This window comes from Lontra canadensis, unplaced genomic scaffold (assembly GCF_010015895.1).
Source record: "Lontra canadensis isolate GAN:19392208 unplaced genomic scaffold, GSC_riverotter_1.0 scaffold106, whole genome shotgun sequence".
Lineage (NCBI taxonomy): Eukaryota > Metazoa > Chordata > Mammalia > Carnivora > Mustelidae > Lontra > Lontra canadensis.
In genome coordinates, this window is record NW_022631100.1 from 5,776,415 (window position 1) to 5,804,389 (window position 27,975).

At 45.2% G+C, this 27,975-nt stretch overlaps 1 protein-coding gene across 2 annotated transcripts in view; it reads right to left on the bottom strand.

Annotated features, from left to right (window-relative positions):
• ASTN1 (astrotactin 1) overlaps positions 1-27,975 on the bottom strand; it is a 310,433-nt gene that overhangs the window by 49,521 nt on the left and 232,937 nt on the right. For both annotated transcript variants that reach the window (XM_032838732.1, XM_032838731.1), the window contains exons 15-16: positions 23,713-23,817; positions 21,233-21,421 (exon numbers count right to left, since the gene is read on the bottom strand). In XM_032838732.1, coding sequence (XP_032694623.1) covers positions 21,233-21,421; positions 23,713-23,817 — 294 coding nt within the window. The remainder of the gene's footprint in view (positions 1-21,232; positions 21,422-23,712; positions 23,818-27,975) is intronic.

Below are 27,975 nucleotides of genomic sequence, written 5' to 3' on the forward strand. Positions count from 1 at the left end.
AATGCCGAAACGGACCCTCAACTCTACAGTCAACGAATCTTCAACAAAGCAGGAAAGAATGTCCGATGGAAAAAAGATAGTCTCTTCAACAAACGGTGTTCGGAAAATTGGACAGCCACATGCAGAAGAATGAAACTGGACTATTTCCTTACACCACACACAAAAAGAGTCAAAATGGTGAAAGACCTCAAGGTGAGACAGGAATCCATCCAAATCCTTGAGGACAACACAGGCAGCAACCTCTTCAACCTCAGCCACAGCAACTTCTTCCTAGAAACATCACCAATGGCAAGGGAAGCAAGGGCAAAAATGAACTATTGGGACTTCATCAAGATCAAAAGCTTTTGTGCAGCAAAGGAAACAGTCAACAAAACCAAGAGACAACTGACAGAATGGGAGAAGATATTTACAAATGACATATCAGATAAAGGGCTAGTATCTGGGGCACCTGGGTGGCTCAGTGGGTTAAAGCCTCTGCCTTCAGCTTAGGTCATGATCTCAGGGTCCTGGGATCGAGCCCCACATCGGGCTCTCTGCTCAGCAGGGAGCCTGCTTCCCTTCCTCTCTCTCTGCCTGCCTCTCTGCCTACTCGTGATCTCTTTCTGTCAAATGAATAAAATCTTTTTTTTTAAAGGGCTAGTATCCAAAATCTATAGAGAACTTATCAAACTCAACACCCAAAGAACAAATAATCCAATCAAGAAATGGGCAGAGGCCATGAACGGACATTTCTGCAAAGAAGACATCCAAATGGCCAAAAGACACATGAAAAAGTGCTCAACATCACTTGGCATCAGGGAAATACAAATCAAAACCACAATGAAATACCACCTCACACCAGTCAGAATGGCTAAAATTAACAAGCCAGGAAATGAGAGATGTTAGCGAGGATGTGGAGAAAGGGGAACCATCCTACACTGCTGGTGGGAATGCAAGTTGATGCAGCCAATCTGGAAAACAGTATGGAGTTCCTCAGAAAGTTGAAAATCAAGCTACCCTACAACCTAGCAATCACTCCATTGGGTTTACCCTAAAGATACAGATGTAGGGATCTGAAGGGGCACATGTATACCTCAATATTTATAGCAGCAATGTCCACATCAGCCAAAGTATGGAAAGAACCTAGATGTGCATCAACAGATGAATGGATAAAGAGGATGTGGTGTATTTATACAATGGAATAGTATGCAGCCATCAAAAATTAAAATCTTGCCACTCTGCCTACTTGTGATCTCTGTCTGTCAAATGAATAAATATCTTTTAAAAGGGGGGGGGGCTAGTATCCAAAATCTATAGAGAACTTATCAAACTCAACACCCATAGAACAAATAATCCAATTGAGAAATGGGCAGAGGCCATGAACAGACATTTCTGCAAAGAAGACATCCAGATGGCCAACAGGGAATATACAACAATGTGGATGGAACTAGAGGGTATTATGCTAAGCAAAATAAGTCAATCAGAGAAAAACAGTTATATGATCTCTCTGATATGAGTAATTTGAGAGGCAGGGTGGGGGGTCATGGGAGGGAAAAAAATGAAACAAGATGTGATCAGGAGGGAGACAAACCATAAGAGACTCTTAATCTCAGGAAATAAACTGAGAGTTGCTGGAGGGGAGCGGGGTAGGAAGGATGGGGTGGCTGGGTGATGGACCTTGGGGAGGGTATGTGCAATGGTGAGTGCTGTGAATTGTGTAAGACTGATGATTCACAGACCTGTACCCCCAAAGAAAATAATACATTATATGTTAAAAAAAATAACAATAATTAAGAAAAAAAAAAAAAAAAGAAAGAAAGAACCAGGAGTGGGGAAGAAGTTTGAGGCTAGCCTCTTCTCAGGAGGGACAATATGCTCGTTCACACTGATTGCGGGCCAAAATTCAGGGGTATAACTAAAGGTCAATAAGCAAGCATTTTATTCTGATCTATCACTGGAGATAACAGTTGAGATGACCCTTTATAGAGCAAAGAATGGGGATTTTGGGAGTTTGTATCCTTCTTATAAACGAAGGAGGCAACCATGAGTCTTACTATCATCTCATGGGGAAGGGTAGTTCCTCGTGGTAGGCCATTTTCCACAACATGAAGGATGACTGGATTTGTTCATGTCCAGGTAAGGTTTAACACTCAGTTCTTCCCAATGACCTTAGTGGTGGGTGCTGAAACTGTCCCTCCCTTATTGATGACAGACCCGAGCAGCAGACAGGGAAGTCACTTTGCCCCCAGTCACAGAGCTGTACGTGGAGAAGGTGGAACGTGTCCCTGGGCCTGGCGGACTCCAGGTGCACAATCAGTCCCCCGTCGTGTGGTTGAGACGGTCAGCATCCAAGGAGTCTAGAGCACCAGAGAAGTCTCGGAAGGCTTCTCGGAAGACCACATTTTACGAATTGGAGTTGCTGATGAGGTGGTCAGGGACAACGTGGATGATCGGGGCAGGGCCAACAAGGTCAAACAACAGAGGCGAAGGGGGCCAAAGAGCTCTTCAAAGAGTTTCACTCTGTGACACCGACTTTTACATGAAGTGACGCAGGTCAGGTAGCGCCATACTGAATGGGCCCCTGAAGAGCCAAACCAGAAATCTCGGGCTTGACGCAGCGGTAGTAAGGTGTGGAGCACGGAAGTGGACGAGGGAGATGAGGCAGGCAGTGCAGTGCAGACTGACTTGGAACGAAGTCGGAGTAAATGGGAGCCCGGAAGTGAACGCGACCGGCCAGGGCGCTGCAGTAACGAGGCAGGCCCGGTGGTCTGCGCTCAGGAACAGCAATCATGTGTCCGCGCAGGAGGGGCAAACCGAGCGGGTATTACAGAAGACATACAAGGACTTGGTGCCTCATCTGGAAAGAGGAGGTTAAAGAGAAAGCTTACGCCTTATTAGAAGCTGTGTAATAAACACTCATGATTTTCCCAAGTAGACTTCGTAGAACTTTTGTTTTTTGGATCCGCTCCTAGCATTATTAAAAATAGCAAATAGAAAGACAAATAAAAAAGATGTTCAGGCTCTAATGTGAACAAACAACCCAAGTGAAAGTTAAGCGGTTTTCTCGTAAATCTGCAGAAAGCCTTTAGAATTCTAATACGTGTTACAAATCTCCAAAAAGGAAATAATTGCATGCAGTGTTGTCAGAAAAATAATCTGAACATGGAATTCACTCCTTGCGGAGTATCCTGTTGGACTGCTGTGGGACTGCACCCCTCCTGGAACAGACCCTAAGAGTTCACATTATTGAGGACCTACTAGGGGCCAGATGCTCTAACAGCCTCAAGACTTAGTCCTCATTATGCTCTGCAATATTAGCATCGTCCCATTTTGCAGATGAAGACACCAAGGCCCAGAGGCTTTGAGTCATTTGTCCTAAAATCACCCAGCCCCATCCTTTTCCTCCCCCACCTTGCACCCCGTTTCCTTCCATACCCTAAAGAGATGAGATCTCCAAACCCGGACTTCTCTAGCTTTCTCCAGAACACCCCAATTACTGCATTTTGCTTTCAACAACTTCTGAAGGCCTCTTCCGGGATGCAGGATGTCATGCATCACGGGCCTGCAGATAGCAGCTTCCGCTCTATTGGCATTCAGCTGCTGCTTCCCGGGGCTTCTGGTGGTGTCATTCACATTTTAGATGACTCTTCCCTTTGTTCCCCCAAACCTGACATCTATAAACATGACAACACAAGCAGGAAAGGGCACAATGAGCGATCTCCAGCTCCTTAATGCAGGCTGGTGTGATGTGGGGAGGAGAGGGAGGGCACAGGTGAGTCCTGACGTCTCAGGCATCCCTAGAATTAACATGCATCACGCCAGGGCTCACAGCCGCTCCCATCACCAACTGTTTAGTGTTAAATTTAGAATAAAAACCAATTAAAAGATAACAAGGAGACATACGCTCTGAATGGCAAGAATCAGAGTACTCACGGAAATATGACCTCTAGTTCCTGCAGGGATGCACTGGTAGGGTTTACAGATCTGAACCTCCCCACCTTCCCCTGCCCATTCTCAATCCTCACCAACATTCGTAGTTCATCTCCCTCCAGATGGCTTTTCCAGAAAAAGCTGCTGTGATGGGGGATGGACTCATGTGGATCAGAGAACCCAAGATCATAAAGATCACAGCTGACCTTTTCCCCCTGCCCTCGACCAGAGGACTGTTCTGGGCTCATGGTGCTTCTCCTTGGCGTTCCTGCCATCGCACATGTTGTTTATGAGACAAGGATACGGGTGACTAGGTTTCCCCTTCCTCCCTTACATCTCAGGTGGGGCTGGTTCAGGAACCCCCCACCCCCCAAAAAGTGAGATATTGCTAGGATGAACATTCCAGAAAGGTGGGTTTGCTGCCTCTGGATCCCCAGCATTGTCAGCATCGAGAAGCAAATTGTCCTGTCCTGAAGATCAAAAATTCTGCTACTCAGAAATCCACGTCAGCCTGGTTCAATCTGAGCCAAAGAGCTTTGAATTCTTGCTGTTGTGCAATGAGAGAAGTCACTCCACAAATGGAGGGCCCATGGGCTCTCCATTTAGGTCCACCTAGGAGACTGCTGTGGGTAAGGCTTGCATGGCTTATCCCACTCACCAGGAGTCAGCTTTTGGGGGACATTTCCCAAATTATTGTCACATCCACACAACGCTTGACATTTGTTCCCCTTAGTCCAGATCTTCCACGTTGCCCACTGGTCTACTCCAAAATTTTCCAGATGATCGACCAATCTCTAGATTTGACATCTCTCGATTACCTCTTCACTGTTACTGGGTATGTGCATTTAAAAAAAAATTATTTATGTATTTGAGAGAGAGAGAGAGAGAGACCACGAGCAGGGTAAGGGACAGATGGAGAAGCAGGCTACCTGCCAAGCAGGGGCCCTGACACAGGGCTTGATCCCAGGACCCTGCAATCATGACTTGAGCCGAAACCAGACACTCAACTGACTGAGCCCCCCAGGTGCCGCTGGGTGTATGCTTCTAAAGCACAAGGGGGACATGCCTTCTTTCTGTTGCCATCCTTCAGCAATTCTCAAATGACTTTAAGGTAAAACTAAGGGAACTGGCATGGACAGCAGGCCATGGCCCTCCCTGGCCCTTCTCTAGCCTCCCTGCCCTTGCATTTCTGCACCCCCAGGCTTCCTGGGCCTTGCTTTGCTCCGACTGAGACTGGCCTGGCCCCAGAGGCTGCATGCTAAGGTCCACTCCAACCCCACCCCACACTCCCAGCTCTCTGTCCAGACAACACTTCCTCCAGGAAGGTTTTCTCAATCCTGCCCCAGTCTAGATTAGGAGCCTCTCTATGCTGTCTCCTGCTCTCAGGTCTCTTACAGCCTTTACTATACTATTATAATTTCCAGTTTACCGGACAACCTCCCAAATATTTTATGAATGACTTGAGGGTGGAGCCTGGCTCTTATTCATCAATACCCTCTCAACACTCAGCAGAGGGCCCGGCAGTCCGTACACTTCCACAGCAGGTGTCAAGGGCTCACTAACTTGTAGACTGGAGCCCTCCCCTCAGGGGTGGGATGGCCAGCTAAGAATCAGGCAGAGTAAGGATTTCATCTTGTTCACTATTACACTAATAATGCCTAGCAATACTAGAACTGTTAAGAGTAGGTTGTGCCATGTGTGATCTGGCATCCTTATGGGATGGGGTGCTCATCCTGGGTCAGCATGATGGGCAGGTCAGAAATATAAAGAGAGGCACCGGGATGGTGGACAAGTGCCCAGAGCCCTTGTGGGTTTAGCGTATGGAGAAACAGATGCAGAGCTCTGTGGGACTGGGACAGTGACCGAGCCTGGGTTCTGCCACCGTCTGTGTGACCACCAACTACTGTTTTCGTATCACGGGCCCCAAGCACTCTCCTCTGGAATTAGGGGTGCTGGGCTGCCAGAGGTGGGGAGGGGGTGGCGAGAGTCCTACTGCAAGGGCACAGGGCCTGCAGGCAGATGTCTCAGCACCCTGAGGACCTGGGACGATACATGTGCGCTGCAGATACCCCAAAGGACACAGCTCTGGTTTGCAAGGAGCCTTTCTTGCTTTTCCGATTCAGAGGGACTGAGAACAGCTCACAGAAGACCCTTCACCAACGAGGGTCATCATATGTGACCTACCTCTTCCCGTTATCAAGTGCTGAGAAATACGGTGTATGTGAAATACTAATCATTGTAAGTTACCATTAGAATGATTTCTCAGGGCCTTTGTGGTGATAATATGTTATGATTCTCTAAAGGAACAGGGCAATGATGTTCGCCCTGCTAATCTCCCTCTTTGCTCAGCAGGACAAGACACATCTGCCTGCTCTTTTCTTTGCCACAGTCTCTGTCTGATCCCCCCACCTGCTGGTGCCTCCTTCAAAGCCCCCTTTGCTGAGCTCCCCTCTACCTGCCACCTCTACCCTCTCTCTCCCCGTGAGCCATTCAGGCCTTCGTCCTGGGCCCACTCATCTTCTCCATCATCCATCACAAAGGTTAGATACCGGCTGAATTCTGCGGACTCACAGATTTGCCTCTCTTGGCCCTGACCTCTCTTCTGAGCTCCAGACCTGCCTGTCCCACAGCCTACGGGACTTCACTTGAATGTGTCTATGGAGACTCAAAACCAACAAGTCTGCGTGACCCTCCCTATTTCCCAACCTCCCCCAATCTGTTCTATCCTGTGTTCGCCCCGCCCCTTAATGTAGAAATGGTTCTTCAGCATAGTCAGTCGCTCAAGCAAATCTCTGGGAATTATGCTCATTCCTCCCGCCCTGCTCAGCTCTCCCCCAGACTCCCCTGTCCTCAAGTTTCTTTGTTGCACAAATAAACCTGGCTCTGTTCATTCCGCTCCCTGTCCACCGCCTGGGTTACAGTTTGAGGTCTCCATCCATGTCCCTGTGCCCACTCTGGCCTCCTCTGAAGCTATTTTCCCCCCAGTGCAGGAGGGAGCCCAGCACATCATACATGTGATCCGGGCACTCGCCTCAGTGGCTTCCTTTCCAGCAGCCTGGCTGGGGCTTTTGCGGCGCTGCATGGCCAGCCTCAGCCTTTCCAGCTTCTAGAAAGCCCTCAGCTTCCTTGTCAGGCGGCTCTGACTGCACTGTGCTTCCCTGCCTCCTTGCACTGGCCATTCCCCCTCTTTGATGTCTTTCCTCCAGCTCCTCCTCCACATCTTAGCAAAGGGGCCTCGCACACCTTCCCAGATGGCGCTCTCTCAAGTGGGCCCTGCTTCTTGCACTTGCTGTCACAGCACTGTCCTCATCACCCTCCTAGCTGTCAAGGTTCCTGATATTTTCTTTATTCTTCATTTTCTGGTTTATAGTCTCCCCCATGAGACCAGGTTTCCTGTCCCCCATACAGTGTTGTTTGCCCAACACCTGCACAGAGTGGAGACTCGATAATGATGAAAAAAATAATGAAAGCATAAAAAAAAATACCTGATGGAATTATAGGGGAGATTATCTGGGGTTTCAATTTGCTTTGACGTTTATCTGTGGATCACGAATGGCCTTTAACTGCCCAGCGACCTGTCTATACAGGTCCCAACATACTAATTACCCGTGAAGACAGAGATGGTGGACGGTTTGCAGTGATAACGTCTCCTTTCAATTCAGCCCTATAAAAGAATGCAGGGGCCGGTAAAGCTGGGAGGCCGGCGTCTGCTGTCATCCCCGTCCACATTACTGTGATCAATAGAGAATGTGGGCCTGCTGTGAGCAGAATCTACTGGCAACACCCAGGGGGAGCTGAGAAGTGGGCTGAGTTCCCTGCTCTCTGGGGGAGGAGGCAGAGCCGACCAAATAAAAATACATAAAGTCATAAATGCCCCCAACCCATCAATATATATAGAACCAATTACCACAGCCATTGACTGGATTTGTAATAAATTGATGGGAGGGGCCTTGGCCCTGAGCACGGGAGGCGAAAGTGCACGCAAAGAGTGACTTTATGAGCCCCGCGTGCCCCCCACCCCCCAACTGCCCCGTGGGATCAGCCTGACTACAGAAAAACCTCAAGGAAACAGAAAAATGTCAAGGGAGCCCGGGCTGCTGGTTTACCCGATTAGGTTGTTTTTCCCTGTCACTGGGACTCACATTTTACCTACAAAGCACGTATCTTAACTGGCAGATTTACTGAGAAATAGAGCTGAAGAAATTCTTCTTTCCCCTTTTCTTTTTCTTTCTTCCATTGTTATCATTTTTTTTTTTTTAATCAGCAAAAACAAAAATGTTCTAAGGTCTTTTTGGACCTGCTTGATTTTGCCATTGCCTTAGATGGAGGGCTCTTGTGGTGTCACCTTCTAACAGAGTACAGGGAACACTGTCCCTCAGCAGACTTAATCAAGTCGATGGGTCTTGTGTGGTGATGACTAAGCTGAGACGAGTATTCCCTTCTAATGAAAGGGCCCAGTCTATCCCAGCAGTGCCTCTCCCCAAAAATGCTTGATGTCATGAGGGGTCTTTCCTTTAAAGCTCTCCACACGTGTCCCTTTGCTTCCCTCCATCAGCACGTCCACAGAACCTTTGGGAGTTGATGGAGCATGCATTAAGCCTGCCCTTGAGAAACCTTCCATGGAACGGGAGAAACTCTCAAAGTGGAAAGTATGTTCTGGATCTTGCAACGGCTTCCTTCGCCTCTTTTGTGGGTCCCCCAAGGGCTCTACCATGCTGTCCCACAGATACTGACTCACCAATTGCAGGGAGAGAAGAGGTAAGGAAAGGCTGGCAGAGGAAACAGTCAGGCTTTACTTCAACATCTAGAATTCCACAGCGGGCTTGGAGACCTCTTTTGGTCTGATGCCTAGCACTGTGCCTGGTCCACAGTGAACAGTCAATTAACGCCCATTTCGGATTGAATGCATAAACATCGTTACCTTGCAAAGGACCCCAGCCTTCCCTCAAGGTGCTGCTAACTGAGGTCTGCATGTCACTGACTCTCCCGACAGCAACTTATCAGGAGTAAGGTCAAAGTGTGTACTTGAGAATTTTTAAAGGAGGGAAGTTGATCTGATCAGATCTGAACTATCTTCCCCTCATCGGTAACGGAGAAAGAAATGATGTATTCTGGAACCTCTGTCTCTTGAAACATTAATCATCTACACATTATAATGTAGCTGGCACTTGGGGCCACGTCTGAAAATGATGTCAACTACTCCCATTTTTTTCAAAATCAATTACCTGTCTCCTCCAGTTCTTGCTGGTTTCTTTGACCTTAGTTTTTTTTTATGTATTTTTATAATTTTTTTAATTTATATCTTCCAATAATTGAAACAACTTCCAAAGAATTCCATGAGATTCAGGAAGACTGTCTCTGACCACAGAGGAATGGAAATTAAGAATGAACCAGAAACGGCTAGTGGCCAAACAGATAAGCTCAGATGAACGGGGTTTGTTGATTTGTTGGTTTAGGTCAAAATGGTTTTATGTCTTGTGTTTCCATTTAAACCCAAGTTATGTGTTACACCTGACACATCCCAACAACTTATGCACCCCCAACCCAAGAAAACTTTCTGACTTGCTTTGTAAAAGAAAGGCAATTTCAGGAAAAGTGGTTAAAGAAAGGCTATTTATTATTGGCTCCTAGAACATTAACTGGTAGCCAGAAATTTGGAATAACTATCACAAATTGGAAGTCCACACCTGGATTGATTCTACATCCTAGTATTTAATCCTAGTTCTACCTTGTACTGATCACTTGGCTTAATGTCTACGCTATTCTCCTTTTTTTTTTTTTTTTTAAGATTTTATCTATTTGAGAGAGAGTGTGAGTGAGAGAGAGCATAAGCAGAGGAAGAGGGAGGAGCAGACTTCCTGCTGAGCAGAGAGTGGGACTTCATCCCAGGACCTCAGGATCATGACCAGAGCTAAAGGCAAACACTTAACCGACTGAGCCACCCAGGCTCCTGCCTAGCCTACTTTTCTAATGCCAAACTCCAGGACATGACATTGCCCCCATCCCTCCCCCCACACAGCCACAAAACACTCAGACCTGGAGATAGGGAGGAGGGATGATGAAGGGGTGGGCTGGAGCCAGGGGCACGGGGGGCAAGGTGTTCAAGGAGAGGCTGTCTCGGACAGTACGCAGTCATTTTCCTTAGAAAGGGAAGAAGAAGAAGAGAAGTATGGCATCCGCTCACATATTCATTCCATCGATACTGACTGACTGACGGCTAGACACGGTGCCTGGTGTGACACTTTGGGGTCAGCGTGGGGAGTGAACCCAGAGATGCCTCAATGTTCCTCGACAGCAGACTGTCAGTGGAAATCAGGACAGGATAGGGGTCTAACAGAAACAGGAAACTGCTAACCAGTTCTCTCTTGGCCCCAACACCATGCACTTATGTTAGAACTTGACCTGTCGGTAGGGCCAGGGTCCCACACCGGAGGCCCAGGGGGAATCTGGGTTGGCATCTTTAGGCAGGCTGTGGCGCCAGATGGCAGAGGCTTTGAACTGCAGGTAAAAGGGAAGGCTGGCTCAGCTAGAGACATTCATGAATTTTCCTCCTTTGTGGAATGCACCCTACAGCTCCTTTGCACTTAAAAGGCAGAAACACCCAGGCTGCTTATCAAAAAGACTTCCCCAGGGATCCTTTTCCACAGAGAGCCTATTCTTCTAGCCCCCTGTCCTCTATCCCCACCCCTACCCCCCAAAAGTCGCTCTCATATGGGTGGGAGAAACTATGCTTATTTCTTGATCTTTTCCCAGCAAAGGGACTACAACTGGAATTGAAAATAGTTGCCAAATGGTTGTGATGTTGACCCTGATTTTTGGAATGAAGATTTGGGGTCCCTGTTCCACTAGCCTGATCAGTAGGTGATTTGTGACTTGTAAAATACACATCAGTGTTTCTGTGAAGAGCGAATTTACCTAGGGCAAGTTTTATTGTTATCCCTTTGAAATTTTTGTCAGTTACTATTGTGTTCAAAAAATAATAAGCTGAACTGCAAATTTATTAGAATAATTCTAATCATAACAGTAATAACAATAAGACTCACAATGCATTGAACACAGAATGCTAGACGTTGTGCTTCATACAGAATGGCTGTATTCAATCTTTGCCCAATCCTCACTTGTATGATAAATACTCATAGTCCCATTTTACAGACATGGAAACTGAGGCTCGCAGCCATTAAGGAAACTCCACCGCTGTCACAGCTAATAAAAATCGTGATGCAAATCTGCCTGACTTTAAACATTTGCTACCAACAATGACACTAAACTCCTTCCACATGAGTTGAGCTGACCTATTTAGCTACAAACCAGGCATTATCAAATGTTGCATTCTGTTATCAGAAGTAGAAATCACTGGCCAAGGATACAGAGTCACCAAATATTAGAAGTAGAAGGAATTCTAAGTATCGTCTAATTCTGGTTCATCATCACACAGATGAGATTATTTTGAAGAGGATTACATAACTGACTCAAGGCCACCTGGCTAATGGCTCAACTGAGACCAAGAACCCGGGTCTCTTGATTCCTCACCCAGAGTTCTTTCCCTCAACATGCCGCCTTAGAGCAGGACAGGCAATGGATGCTAAGATTTTCACATTTGATGTGGAATAACCCCTTGTATCATCATCTACCTTGTAAATTTATATCCAGCTTTTTTTTTTTTCCAGAAATAAACTATTACTTGTGGAGTAAAGCACATGACATTGAGATAAAGGTGCTGGTAGATATATGTACTGTGCCTTATGCTTATTTCTCGTGGGTCTGTATCACCACAGCCATCCCACTTGTGCACAGATCTACAGGCTGGGTAAAAGAGGATGGGCTTGTATAGTGCTATGTATTAACTATACTAGAATTAAAACTTTTTTAAAATAAGAGGATGAGGAGCGCCTGGGTGGCTCAGTGGGTTAAAGCCTCTGCCTTCGGCTCAGGTCATGATCCCAGGGTCCTGGGATCAAGTCCCACATTGGGCTCTCTGCTCAGTGGGGAGCCTGCTTCCCTTCCTTTCTCTGCCTGCCTCTCTCCCTACTTGTGATCTCTGTCTGTCAAATAAATAAATAAAATATTAAAAAAAAAAACACAAGAAGATGAGGTAAACACAATGGTTCTATCTCAGCTTGCTGAGTCTAGGAAACAGAACAAGTCTGGAGAAAGTAGGCTTTCTCCTCTTCATCCGCCATCAGAGAACATAGGCCCCTCACTTCTCCACAGTCCTACTGGGTATCAGTCTGATATTTACCAAGTAACTTTATAGACCCTACTAGAAGCATTATGCTAGAAGCTATGAGAATTAAAAAATATATATATTTATGAAGCCTTTGCATTTGCCATTTCCTCTGCCTGGATGGTTCTGTCCCAGTTCCTTCTTATCTTTTCCAGGTCTTAGCTCAACCTCACCCCCTTATCACCATCACTGAGGCCTTTCTGTGGCCACCATCTTAATCAGCTCCCAATCCTCCAGCCAACTTCTATCACATCATCTGGTTTCAGTTTCTTCATAGTACGTCGCATTATCTAGATTATTGCTTTCATTTATTGTTACCTGCCACTGTATGTCTCTCTTCACTCGGATATAAGCTTCATAAAAGCAGGAAACTTCTCTGTGTCATTCATCATTAAATGCCCAATGCCTAGACCAATGTTCAGATATAGAAGGTGTTAACTAAATGAATGGGTAAGCTCTCTTCCAAGAAGCAATCAATCAAGTTGTGAGGGCAAAGCTTACATGTCTGGAGTAGAAAATAATCCAGAATACTATACAATTAACTACTAAATTGTATGTGTATGCACAATATGTCACTCTTGTCAGGCCCATAATTATATGAAGGGAATTGGGCATCACTACTCACAATTGTCCCATTAACTAAAATGCTAGCCCTATGTTAAAACATGAAACTCTACAACCATTAGTGGTTTCCACAAGAACAAAAAATGAGAGCCTCTTGAATACTAATTTAAAAAGAAAAAAGAAAAAAAAAACAACCTAGGGAATGCTTGAGACTGTAAGATGAGACCAGTGTTGTCAACAGTACAAAGTTTAGAAAAATCAGCTTATCACCTTTAGTCCTGATTGCTGGCATGTTTCCAATTTCCTTCAGTGCCTGAGGGCTTAAGACTGTTCAATTCTGCACACAAGCCTACCGATCAATGGCTTAATCAGAGGAAAGTCCCGGTCCAAAGTGAAAACCATTCAGTCCAGTCCTCTTATCTGTGACACTCCTGTGTGGGGATGACACCAGGACATACCCCTGGAGGCCCCCGGGCTGTGGCTCCAGCATTAAAGCTGCCGCATCAGACAGGACGAACGAGGGTGATGAGGGAACATTCCCTATTCATCTCTGAGACAAGTGTGTCACCTCGCTGTTCAAAATGGGTCCATGGACTGGCAGCACTGGCATCAAGTGAGAGCCTGTTAGACACGCAGAATGTCAGGCTCCACCCACTCTCATTAATTGCACCTACGAATCACCTGGGATCAGAAGGTCCATTTTAACAAGATCCCAGGTGATACATAGGTGCAAATAATTTTGAGGACCGCTGGCATACAGGAAAACAAAATGACTCCAGCAACTGTACCATCATCACTGATCACAGCCCCCAAACCCTGCAACAATCAAAAACCCAGGAAATTCAACGTGAAAGGCAGCAGACCCACTATGAAGTCTAACGAGGGGAGACATCTGACCTTGTTGTGTTCTTAGACCAGTGGTCTGGCTTCATTTATGTCCCGGTCTCATTCACTCACCTTCCTACCTTAATCTCTTCTTGTGCCATTGGCAGGCAAAAACGGCACGCAGCCATCGTCAATATATCTCAGCAGTAAGCATTCTTCTTGCCCTGGTTCTGCCCCTGACTGGTTATGTGTCTACCTGCAAGTCACTTAAGCTTTCTGAGACTTGATTTCCCCATCTCCAGAATGGGGAGGGTAAGACTTCAGAAATTCAGTGAAAAAAAATACATAGCATGCTGTTTGGTAAGATTATTCATAACGACGTCTTCCTTCCAGCCTACAGAGCCACATTACTCTGGACTCTGCCTCAGAGCCCAGGGACTAGAAGATTCAAATTAAACCTCACCCATATGTTTCAGAAAGCTTAGCTCCTTTTCAGAGCCTCTGTTTATGATACCACCAAGCCCAGCTTCCGCAGCACCTTCTCCAGGCCTGTCTAGGAAAGCCATAGAGCAGCTGTCTCCTCTCAACCTCAATCCCCTCTCTGCTCACTACAGGGCTTTGCAGATAGCAGGCCCTCAGCAAATGTTTGAGGAGTGAATGAATTAATCATTTAAAGAAAATAGCTCTATGCCATAATTGCTTTGCCACCAGAGGGCTAACTTCATGGTTGTAAACGTGCATGAAAAGAGCCTTTGGAGCTGGCTTGCAACCCCAGGGTTGTAAAACACAAAACATTATAGAAACTTACATGATAACTCTTTGTTGGATTTCTATGTTGCGTTCCTGAACTTAATCAGATGTTTATGCCACTTTCCGCAATTATGTAAGTTAGCCTACGAACTGCACCAGCATGAAGCTGGGTCTCTGCTGACCAGCACTCACAGGTCAGGCTCAGAAGGCTGACTGCTGATCCCGGTATTGTTTTTGCTTCAGCTGTAGAGGAAATCTCTTCGTTATTCTGGGGAGAGGGACCAACAGAGTCCATCTTGGGCTCTATCTACCCAAAAACAAATCAGTGGAAAGTGGAAAGAACAAATCAATGGAAAGCGGAAAACATGGTGTCCTGTGTGGACGTCTAGGTGACTTACTTCTTCCTTTGCCTCCAATCTGTCTTAAGACTTCTTGGAGCTAGAGGGTCATCTTATGGAAAACAAAACAACAACAACAACAACAAAAAACCAACAACAACCCCCCCACACCCAGCTTTGTATCATGGAAGAAGAGGAAAGCGTTCCTCTTAGCTTTCCCCATGGAAAGGAGGCAACGGGCTAGAAACAACAAAGAAACAAACAAAAACCCAGTGGGTTATGGACTAGAAAGTGCAGCAGAAAAGAAGAGTTTCCAGATTGCCACATTGTCAACCCAGATAACCTCCCAGACGTGTACCAAAGGTAATGGCAAGAGGAGATGATGACAAAGGTCATATCTAAAGTAACAATGAAAGTGGTATTGGAAAAGGAAAGGAAGAAAGCCCTGAGGAAATCTACTCCTGAATGGAGTATTGAAAGAAAGAAAGAGAAGAAGAGAAGAAAATGTATTGTGTTTAGTGTGTCAGGTGGCGGATTAAAATTAAGCCCTTGGAAGTTCTTATTTGAAGAAGATTCAATTTTTTTTTTTGGTCGCTTGTCTGGAATCTACAGATCTGTAGCTCTTTATTGCTTTCTTCTGAAGGAAGAACAAAATAAAAGATTCATTCCTTCCAAACAGTGCATGTTAATTATATGCCAGGCACCATGTCGGGGATGAAGACGCAAATACTAATAAGACATGATATTATTTTGCACTTCCCCCCAGATTTCTATCCAAAGTTCAGCTCTCTGTAGATAGCAACTGTATGCTTTGTTTTGGTTTTGCTTTGTTTTTTTTAAGTCAACTTTGTAAGTCTTCACTCAAGGTAACACAAACTTCACAGAATATATTTTTTCAATGGTTAAAAGGTTTGATTGTAAAAGTGGCACATGTTTATTGCGGGAAAAGCAATACAGGAATTTCTAGTACAAAAAAATAAAAGTCCCTACCCCATAGCCCTAATCTTGGAGGAAACAGACAATTTGTTCTCATATATACACACAAATAAAGCTATTTTGAGGTTATATACATATGTTTCTCTCTATATATATTATATGTATATATACATATACATATTGTATATACACATCCATAGACATACTTTTAGTGAGACTAAAAGATATATATATATATACACATATATATATAATCTTTATATGTGTGTGTGTGTGTGTGTGTGTGTGTGTGTATTGGCATATATTTATAAATATAGTTTTAAAACAGATGAGACTCTTCTGCAATTTGCTTTGTTCACTTCCCAATGGCTAAGAATGGGATATGTCTGGATGGGTACACAGTCTACTGGTAGCAATGGCTGCTTGGTGGCCTCTGGGGAATGGAACTCAATCACTGGGAAATAAGAGTGGGAGGCAGATTTATTTTTCCATTTGTCCTGTTTTATACATTTTGAGTTTTTTAAATAAATAATCTTGTTAAGCTAAAAAAGGGAGAAAACCAGGGTAAGTGTTATTCAATCTGTTACCACAGGAGACAGTCACGCGGGGCAATGACAACATAGGGAGATGGGAAAAGCACCGTCAAGGGACACATACAAGGTGCTGGGAGAGGCAGCAAAGACCTCTGCCCAGAGCAGCAAGGGAGGTGTGGTGGACGTGGTAGCATGTGAGTTTCTCTTATCTGGACAAACTGGAAGAAGGGGCGGTAGAATGGACGGAGAAGAGACAACAGGGCAGCACAGGCACATAGGCTCTGAGATACGGCAAAGGATCAAAGCCCTCTTCCAAACCTTGACCCTGCACCCAGACATGGGGCCTGACACTAGGACAGGGTATCATTTAATTGCAAGTGAAAATTTACAGAGCTGAAGAGGGCAATTAAAACATGAAAGTAAGAAACAGAAATCATAGGCAGGAAGACTGGTTTGCTGATCCTAAGGGGCTAATGAGAGGGGGAGATCCTCCCAGAGATTAGGCAACTGAACAGACACCTAAGAAAGGAAAAAAAACAGAGAAACCCACAAGAAGACAAGACAGGGACCCAAGCGGAAATTTCTGCATGAGATAGAAGCTTAGTGGTGGAGACTTCAGTGAGTGTATCTATGGCCTTAGACTAGGGCAAGGAGGGAGGCCCTGAGGCCTTCCACTGTCTGCCAAGCAAATGCAAGGTCTTGGGATTGAGCACAGACTGCCTCGTATCAGAGTGGAGGACCCTTGGCATAGGGAGTAGACTCTGACCCTGCTGGAGAGGGTGCAGGTACAGCAGGCTGAACCGTAGCTCTCAAAGACGCCCAGGACCTGATCTCTGGAACCTGTGAATGTCACCTGTGAATGGCAAAAGGGACTTTACCCATACGCTTAAATGAAGACTCTTGAGATGGGGAGATTATCCTGGGTTATCTGGGTGGGCCCTGTGTAGTCCCAAGGGTCCTTATAAGAAAGAGGAGGAAGGAAGAGTCCTGGGTGACTCAGAGATTGGAGTGATGCACCTTAAAGATGGAGGAGAGGGCCACAAACCAATGAACACAGGTGGATCTTGAGAAGCTGGAATGGGCAAGGAAGAGATTCTCTCCTAGAGCCTCTAGGAGGCACCAGCTTATGGATCCCTTGAGTTTAGCCCATGTTTGAACCTCTGGCCCTCAGCAGAGTCAGGGAATACAATTACGTTGTTTAAAGCCACCCAATTTGTGGCGATTCGATACAGCAGCCCTAGGACTAACACAGGGAGTGAGGTCACGCTCATGTTGGGAAGGCAGCGGGGAGTTAGTGAAGCGCTTCGAGCAGAGGAGTCAGGTGATGAAGCAGCACTGTAAGAAGGTAACTCTCATGCAGAATAGACTAGAATGGCAGGAAACCGAAGAAAAGGAGACACGTGAGGAAGCAGTTTCAGTTCTGATGAGAGCAGATACTGTAAACTCACACAACTTTGGAAAATGGACAGGATAAGACACCTGTTGGAGAAGTATTTAGGTGGTAAAAAGAACAGCTCATTGTAAATGAGTGAACGTGGAGGATGGAGGAGGGCATCGAGAGGGACTCCTCCTTTTGTGCGGTGACCCTTCAACATAGTGGACAAATCTACTGGTGGATACAGAGAAAAGAGATGGTGACCACTGATGTCCCTGCTGAAACCAGGTAGAAATGCTCAGCATTTCTTGAGTCTTAGGTCTTGAGTCTTAGGGAAAAGGGAAGGATTAGAGATGGAGGTTGAGGTGGGCAGAGAAGAGAATCCCCCAGCAACGGTGAAGAAGAGCCAAACATTACCAGTGAAACTCTGGAAAATATGCAAAATGTAAATGATTTCTCTAGAGGAATAAGGGGGAAAAGGAATGAGAAGGCCAAAGATTTAGGAAGAGAATATGGAGAGAATACAATTGGGGACATCAAGGGAAGAGAGAATTTTCGAGAAGGCAGACCTGGTCAAGAGGGACACATTCTTCAGCTGATATAGATAAAATGATCACCGAATGGAAAAGTGAATCTCTGATTGGGAAGCCCTTGATTTCCTTCTCCAGAGCTATTTCTGTAGAATGAAAGGGGTTGAAAGCAAATAACAATATTGTGAAAAGTGAAAAGAAGTTGAGGACAGAGAGAGAAGATGCATAAACTACCCACTCAGGACATTTGGTGGTTACTATGTTGAAAGGAAACAGTGGTAAATTATTCCGGGGGAAGCTAGAAGGTTGGCGGAGGGATAATTCAAGTGGTTGAAGGGCTGTAAAGATGAAAGATGAAGATACAATGGAAGGAGCGGGGTCTAAGAGGAAGCAGAGAGGAGTGGGGAGCCGCCGTACAGGTAGAGAGGTTAGCCTTGAGAGCAAGGAGCTCATGACATTTGCTGAGGCAAGAGGGCAAAGAGAAATGAGAGCAGAGAAAAGTCAGTTTAGCGGTGGAGAGATGGGAGGTTGGGAAATTCCAATTCTGATGGTCCTTACTTGCTCTGTTTAAAAAAAAAAAAATTAGGAGAGGCTAATCTCAAGCAAGGAGACCTGGAAGTTTATTCTTTATGGGCTTCAGTTAGACTTCCCGAAAGACAGATGTTCCTCAATGTTGGTATGGCCAAACCGTGTAGTGGTAGTATGACAAATAGGGGCGTGACGGCTAGAAGGCTGGCCAAAAATAGCCATCTGTGAGTCTTCCTCAGTCAGGCAGAACTAGAGCACGCTGCATGTCTATAATAAAACCCACTTGGCAAGTTGCCGCATCAGAAGGGCTTTTCCTACCGTTCCCACAGCTGCCGCCACCCCTGCTTCCACCACCACTGATAATCATCATCAACGCCTACTGGGTGCTTACCATGTGCCCTGCTCTGTGTCAGACCCTGGGACGTTAAAGCTGAAGAGGGCACAGAACCTACTTTTGAGAGATTCTGTAGTGACCTGTGGAGAGAAGAGGACAGTCTTGACTCTAGTGCCTGACCTGAGAAAGGTGCTCACATAAAGATGGGCTTAGAAGGATCTACAAACTGTGAGAGCTGGAAGGAACCACAGATGGCATTACAGGTGAGGTCCCCACAGTGAACTAAGCAAAAGTCACCAGACCAATGCCAAGAGACCCAACCTGTTAAGTCCTGTGTACTTTCCGTTTCATTTCACCCCTAATAAGCCTCGTTTCCTATTCAATCTGTGAGCAAAAATAAACAACTTCAGGTGCGAAGATAAACAACAGAGGGACCCTTCTCACCAGAAGGTTTTGAAAGTCAGAGCAGGTAAGAACATATCATCAAAGGACTCGAGTCCAGCAAGATGTCACTTTTATGTCATGGAAGGTATAGCCCTCTCAGAACACTTGTCACCACTAGCATGGAAATCTCCTTCTGGAGCAGTCCTCTCAGAGTGTGGGAAAGTGGAAGAAAATCTTCCTTTGTTTTATGTATTTATAAGTCTTCATTGGAAGCATATTGCATGCTTTTGGAAGAAAAGGAAATTAGCGCCTAGGGAGGAGAAAACTATTTAAGAGTAATAAGTAGACCAAAAATACAAGAGATAAACTTCGTGACGCAGAGTAAGATCTGGGAGGAGGGTGATGGTATACATGGACAACTGAGAGAGACCTAAATAGACAGTAAAATGTTTGAGTACCTTCTAAGATCAGTAACAGGCAAGGGGTTGTATACAAAATACTTAGAAATAAGGTCACTGGTTGGAGTGTGACAAAAGGAACTCCTCCATGGTAAGAATGGCTTGAACTCAACATGGGGAGGGTACAGTGCCAAGGTCATAGATACATCTCCTTCCTGGGCTCAGTGTTGAACTTCAAGGACACCACAAAGCTCGGGGCAGAAGCAAAGGGACAGAACCAGGCATTCCGGGGAAGGTCACCCTCATTTCCCAGCAGTCCCAGAACCTGGCCATCCCTGAACCCCTGGCAAACAGACACAGGGGAGGAATTAGCCTTTTGGTTCAATCACTAAGCTCTGGCATAGAAACGTAAGAAAGCTTTGCCAGCTGGAACTGGCCTTATCTGCATTTGCTTACATGACACTCCTTTCTTGGCAAATTGGAATCAGAACAATTTTCAGAGACTGAAGTTTGAAAGGATGCTAGAAGCCTGTGACTGTGTTGTTGAGTTTAGGGGAATCAGGACTTGGAGGGAAATGCCTGCAACAACCAGAGCCCAGCACAAGCCTCTTGCTTCCTCTGGAAGGAAATGCCCTGCCACGAGAGAGGCCCTCGTGCCTCTGCCGCCCCTTGAGCAAGACAAAACAGAAATCTGTATGGAGCTGGGGCAGTCAAGAGAGCTCAGCCACAGGGCCACGTTTTCCACGGCAGCGTTGCTGACACAGGGGGTCCCTCATAACAGAGGGACTCTTGATCATTAAATCTTAGGATGACCTCCTTCTTGAGTTCCCATTGCACTAATGCCATTGCTTGCCCTTTAGCAACTCGCACATCCGTACTCCGCCTCATCAGAGTGCCACGAGGGTAAGCTCAGAAGAAACTCCACGAATGGCAGTTCTACACCAGTCTTGGTTGATCTGAATATGTATTTGCCAGCCAGGACTCCTCCCATGCCAGAAGGTGAATTCAGAAGGTCCGAATAATTCCAATTTCTTATACTTACTTGGACTGAATACTAACTTGCTCTGCAACAGTGGACAAAGATGTACTGGTAAGGCTGTTATCCAGAGCTGTGTCAATACCTGAGCCTATGGAAATTCCCTCCTTAGCACAGATCAGTGGGGAAAACATTGGCCTAAACCCAGGGCAGGGTGGAGTGAGGAGAGGTTTGCTCTGTGGTTATTGGATGGAGTTGCCAGCCAGGGAGGGCAGAGGCAGGACATAGAGGCGGAGACTCCAAAACTCTCCTGCTTCTCCCCTGTCCATACGAACAGTCGAACACTTTGCCCTTGCTACGACAGCAGAATGCACGGAGCTGGTAGAAACCTCTAGAGGACTCTGTCCATGATTGAGAACACAGTGACCATACACTTGTGACCCCATCCTGTATCTAAAGTTTCCCCAAACCCCCCAACCTTGGCCATATTACAGATGGGCACAGAGCACCGAGGCAGCATCTGAATGACCCCTTTGCCGACAGACTTCTTTGGTCTGGGCCCCTAATTCGCACCCAGACAGCCATACCTGCTCGGGATGTTGAATCCGCTGATGAGCTCATCACTCACCTTTGCTGATGTCTTCATACTCCAGCCAGAGTCGCCGCTGCACCTGCTTGTTTGGGTACCAGATGGAACAGGACTCCTCAAAGCCATAGATAGCTTCCTGGATGTAATGATTGCCAAACTGATCCAACAAGGCCACAAAATCACCACGCGATGTGGCCCCATCCAGGGAGTGGAGCGCGTTGCTGAGGGCTATGGAGAAACATCACGCAAGAGTGAGGACATACGGGGAGTGTTGTCCAGATTCCCGGGCCATTCAGCTTCCAAAGAGGAAGAGCCCCATGGCCCACAGTGATGCTGGAGAGCTGGCGGGACCTCTCAGCTGAGCATTTCCAGCTAGCTGAGTCAGACAGGTTCATTCCTCAGTGAGTGTCTCTCTGGCCAGTTGGTTACGCTATTAACTTTGTACAGGGAGAGCACTGACCAAATCTAACTCCCTCCTTAAGTCAATGTTGTTTTTTCTTTTTCAAATCCTAAGTCATGACATTAAATCAATTTAGTGAGCTCAAATAATGGCGTTTCCAAAAAAAAAAAAAAAAAAGAATAGCAGAGTCTAAAATAGAAACACAAATACCAGCAAAGAACATTTCACATCGTAAAATGAAGTCCTGCTTCGCGAAATTTCTGTTGTGTGTATGTGGGAGTGTGCATATTTCAAGGTCATGGTGTAAAAAAAAAAAAATGTATTCTAACTGTGGGTAGTGACCAAAAGAGTTTTGGGAGGTAGAATATTGCCTCCAGACATAGACACTGGTATCAGGAAGATAATGGATGAAGAGGGGTGAGAAAAGTCACTCATACACTGCTTATATTTTTTTCAGAAAATTAAAAGTATGCAGAGAGGGAGATGGTGAGTGGAGGAAAGGATCTGTTTGTCCTCCTCTTGCCTCCCCTGCCAAATCTCCATAGATTTGCCTTTCTTGTTTAGGAGAATTATACTGGTCGGAAAGATAGCCCACGACAAATTTTCCAAATCCGGTAACTTCTGAACCCCGCCAGCTTTAGTTAGCCTGCCTTTGTGCATACCTGTGTCCTATCAGGACAAGGCAGAGCCTGGCCCAGGCATGAGAGCCCGAGTGCAGAAGTTCTCATCACCTGTGGTGCCACGTGTGGCTTGGAAAGGCGTGTGGCAGCAGTGATATCCCACTGTGAACTCCCAGTGTGCGCACCACCTGTGCTGGGAGCAGGCTCAGCATGGGAACAGGACAGAGTCTCTACTGCTACGTTTTCCTAGAATGAGGAGTAGCTTAGATCTTTCGAGGTTTTTCTGTACCAACAGAATTGACTTCAGTAAGATTCCCCATCCCCCCAATCCCTTCCTGCCAAGAACTCTTTCAGGTTACAATAAACAGAGTTCTGAGTCCCCTTGTGTCCTATGGAGATGTTCTATATCCTTAATGCATTTTCTTTCCCTATGCGTAAGGCTTTACCTTTCCGTGAGTATATGTCCCACTTCCTCTTTATAATTCTCGGTCCTGTATCTTTTAGCTCTCTCTTGTTGGCGCTAGGGCTCTAGCCTACTACTGACCTGAAGTAGCCTACTACTGACCTAGCCTACTACTGACCCTACTGCTGACCTGAAGATCCCTCTCTTTGTCTTGTCATCCCAGGCCAACAATACTGTCTGACCCTAGTTACCTTTTCATCCAACACGGAGAAACCAGACTCTATGGCATAAACTTCCCATCTGGTACATTCTTTAGGTGGCTTCAGAGGAAGGAGTTGAGTAACGTTCTCCTAGTCCAAGGGGATGAGTTGGAATGGAGATGTGTACCTATACTAAGGCCTTATTTGTAGCAATTAACTTTCCCATCTGCAAATTGCACATTAGGATTGCTTAAGTGTTAGGAAAAAGTTGATCAAGGCATTTACTGCTCAAATGTCAAGAATACTTGCTCAAGGTGCCTCACTAGTCTGAAACAGTTTGTCCTGGTTTTTGGAACTCCCTGCCCCTTAGCTTATTAGGTATCTAACTCTCTTATCTATCATTTATCTTTTGCTCACTTGCTGTTTAGGGACCATTAAAAGCTGTTTTCTAATCTTCCCCTCACTTCCCGCCCCCCTTTCTTGTTCTTATTCTGTATTTCTTTCATTGTATGAAAACTTTAAGTGATGCTCCTTGCATTTGGAAGGTTTTATTCTGTCAGTTTATAAAAAGTCTCTTTTGCATATCTTCTCTATACACGGTGTGACCCGAGGAAGAAAGATAAAGTAGTTATTTATCTTCCCGGGGACTCCTCCCTCGCCCTTCCCATCACACCTATAGTCCAAGATAAAACTTGCCATCTCATCTATCTTTAGACAAGGATCCGATTCCTGGTGTTTGCCCTTAAGGGTGAATCTGAGTGGGTAGGTTACGTGGCTCAGGAAGCGGCTACATTTTTGACAACAACTGCAACAATGGGATAAAAGTCTTGTGCCCTTGGAAAGGGCACTCCCCGCCCCAGGAGCAAGTGGGAGGGACGGCTGGCTGCTGTGCTCACCCTGGGAGACGGCCACTTGGTTGAGTTTGATGTGGTACATCACAGACCGGACCTTCCAGTGCTGCAACACGGGGTATCCGGACACCTCGCTGAAGTTCACCATCCCTGGGGACAGAGGAGACGCGGGCTCAGTGTGCGTGATTGCTTCCCAGGTCCCAAGTCTATCCGGTTAGCAGGTGTCATTGTGAGAAAACGAGAAAGCATTCTTTGATGGAGATAATATCTGGAATCACAGTGACAACCGCTCTCACTGACTGAACCCTTCCTCTGCGGCTGACATTTTGCGGAACACTCTGCCTACGTAAAGTCATTTGATCAAGGCAAGACTGGTGTTAGGATTTGCACTTCACAAACGGGGAAACTGGGGCCCAGAGAGGGTGTTTGCTTAAGGGCCCCAGGCCACTAGGTGGATCCAGGATGGCATTCCCAATGTACTTGGGACACGGCAGGGTTCTTAACCATTCTGTAATATCTCCTTAGTAAATTTATATGAAGTTCTAGGCTTACTGTAACACAAGCTAGTTTTACTCTCTTTAATAGGTGTTGTAATTGACTCAGCTCACGTACCTGATAACATTGATTTTTCTGTCCCATTTAACTGATTTGTGTTCAGTATTTAAGTTTTAATTACTCTGAAGCTGATAATGCCGATTTCTTCCTCACCAAGGAGGGACAGGGTCGGTGTGACTCAGTCATTAAGGGGCAGCATTAAGCTTCCCCTTTAGGGACTGCCATCTGTGTGCCTGACATTACAACAGATACTTTATTTGTGGTCCCCCTTTTACCAGTGGGAGAACCGAGAAGCCAAGATACTTGTCCAGAGTCATTCTCAACAAGCACATCCTTGTAGCCGTTTTGACATGCTATAATGGGCTGTTCCTGCTTGAGTACCACAGAGAAAGAGGGGAATCCTATCTGAATTCTAGTCATTCCTTTAAATATAAAATGCTACAGAAACAAAATAATTAGACCACAAGGAATAAAAAAAAAAAATTACCTTGCTAAGCTTAGAAAACCAATTTTAGCTTCATTCCTAGGCCTAACATTTGCTGTGTATAAGTTATAGGAATAAATATATATGTGTATGCATGTGTGTAAATGCATATTATGTATATATGTAAATAGATTGGCGATGTGTATAGAAACTTTAGATAGATACTATGTGTAAATATTATGTATATAATGTGTATAAATATAATGGCAATAATACATATGTACTGCATTATCCTGCCACTGTGACCCATGCCTCCTTCAGGCTAAACCAACTAATTTAATACATAAACTGGATGAAGAGGGGGTGGGATTAATTAGCTGCTTGTCAACTCTGATAAAATTAGCTGAGTAACTGCCAAATTTCCATTTTGGTGTGAATCATACAGGAATAATTATCGGAAAGGCAAAAAGCAAAAAGGTCAGAAGGGGTGCTTAGTGAATGGATTGCTTAAATTTCATCTCGGGCAATCAACAGTAAGTTACTTGAAACTAAAAGAAAGTTTTCAGTACTTTTTTTGTTTCAAATGTTCTTCTATCGGTGCATTAAGCATTGTGACAACAGTCATCCTACTACATACTCTGGCTTTTCACCCTTGGGTTAATTTTAAAAGCACATAAATGAAATGCGAACTTTACAGGATTAACACCCCAGTCACATACCTGGAAGGCACATTTTGTTAGAGCATAAATGCGCATGTTTTTAGAGCTATTGTACGTATTGTGCCTTCTCTAGTTATGTCCCCACACCAGCTTGCTGTTATTTCAAAAAGTCTATTAATAATAAAAAAGAATAGCAAGCCCAATCAATGAAGATATTTCAGGATATTGGAAAACATTCCCTTTACTGGAGTTGTTTCCTAGTGGGAAAAGAAACAGGCAAGAAACCAGGAGGCGGGAGTTCTAACACGGGCGATGTTGCTGGAGGGGCAGTTTTCCTGCTAGACCTGGGCTGATTTCCTCTCTAGCTACCTGCTTTCGGGTTGCCTGTGTCTTCAGCTATCAAGCAAGAGGCTTAGTGAAGGTGCCCTCTTGCTTCCTTTTCGATCCTCTAATTCAGACCAGCTCTGTGACTTTGAGCTAGGTAATTCCCATGTTCCCATTTTCCTACCTGAAAAGTGGTGATACTGGTCATCTTACCTGCTTCACAGGTAGTTGCCAGAACCCGGCAAAGTTCTGGGCCTAAAAGGAGGCTGAGTAAAAATAAAGCATCATATACATGCATGGCATTTGGATTTGTCATCTTCCTCGTCACCCCTAATGGTGTACACTGGCCATTTCTTCCCAGATGCTTTTGTTATGAATTCCTAGGCTTGAGTTCAGAGCAACAGAGTGAAGAAAAAAATTAAGAAAGCAGGATGTCAGGCGATAGGAAGGGATTACAGTGTCCAATTTTCACCCACAATGAGCCAAACAGAGCTATGTTGCTTAGCTGCTGAACAACAATCTTACTGAGCACATCTCGGCTCTGCCAGTCCAGGAGACAGGTACAGAACTGTCAATGCTTGCGGGGTGTGGTTCTGTGCCTGCATATGGATAATATGTCCATTAGTTAAAAAGAAAGGGATATCGTAAAGTACATATTTTCTAGCTCGGTCACAGGACTCTTTCTTAATGTGCCCTTGACATGTAGTCAGGTCTAGTTTTTTATTTTATTTTATTACCATTTAGGAATATGTCTCTCAATGTTTCAATGACTCTTTTTTCAAACAATATATCTCTATGTTTTCTCAAGAAAGAACATGCTTTCCCCTACCTATGCTTGAAAAAAAGGAACGACTGACTAGACTTCTGCACAGAGAAGGAAGGAAGTAGAAAGGAAGGAAAGGGAAGAGGGAAGATTGGTTTCTCCTGTTATTTTATTGGAAATGTCATGGAAATGTATTATGCCCAAGAGTTCTAAAAGTCTGTTTCTTTCAGATGAACCTGAAGAAGTTCCAGAGAGATCACAGCTCTAACTCTTCACACAGATTTAGCAATTATGGCATCCATTGGCCCATGAATGTGTCCAGCATCCTCATCTCCCTCCTTGGTCTGCCTCCAGATTCTTCTTTTTCTCAACTGAGAGACTAAAATACAAACAGGCAATGGCCAGACCATATATAAAAATAGAACTCTGACCCATAACCTGTCACAAAAAGCTCAGGAAACGAACCTCCTGTCTATAGGAACCAGCCCAAACAGCTCGTCTACTGTGTATAAATCAGACTTGGAGAAGTCCGAGCGCTATCTCTAACAACCAGTCCAGGAAGCCAAACAAGATGCTTTATAAAAATCGGCCGAATGTGACCAGGACTTGACTGATAACTGACAGATTTCCTAATTTTTGTTCTTGCTTCCAACTTGGGTCCAACCAGAGAAAGGCAAATAGGCACCCCTTAACGTCTACCTAGAATACCACCTTCCTCCGTAGTTAGTAGGTCCACCTACATCCCAACAGCCTCCAATCAGGGCACACCTGAAGCCCTCCCTTGTTCTCTCTAAAGCTCTCCTACTCCTCTGCCTGCCCTTCAGTCTCGGCCAAAATGCCAGCGATGGTGGCCGATTCCTTTGCTAGAGCCAGCTCTGAAGAAGTAGCCTTCACCTGCTGTAATCTGGTTGCTCTTGTCACACCAAAAAGTGTGGTGAAGCTCAGAGTTCTTAACTCTTACTTTGATGCAGAGGGAAGCACCCAGCAAAATAAAGCACATCAGTATTTTCCTGAATGTTCTTCAAACCCATAATTCTGAAAGATGGAAATAGTTATTATGTGTAAAAGGATTCTCTGGTTAAACAGGTTTGGGAATTGCTGGATCAAGTGAAGTAGAAGGTATTTCTTCACTATATGGCTGCTTGGGACCTGCCTCTCTAGGCCAAGGTGTTGCAGATTGCTGAGAGGTAGATACTATAGTCTTTCCCAATGTATTTAAAGAAAGAACCTTTTTATGAGTGGAGCACTGGTTTTTCATGAAAAAATACCACTGGGCTTGTAAATGCTGAGGTTGGAGATTCTGAAGATCACTTTAGCTCTAAAATCTTCTAAACTTGTAGGTTTATGGGGATTATGACCTATAATGGCACCTAGTGCAACATACGATATTCTCTCTGTGATTCTCAGGAAAGATACAATTAAAATGTTAATATGGGAGAAATTTGGTCAACCATCTCTTTACTTCTTCTAGTCATTCTGGGCTTTAAAAAAAAAAAAACAGGACTGAACCTTTGGACATCAAATGTTAGACTTGTATCTCTCAAGGTCATGAAAAATGGAAGTGATCCATAGGGACATCCTTC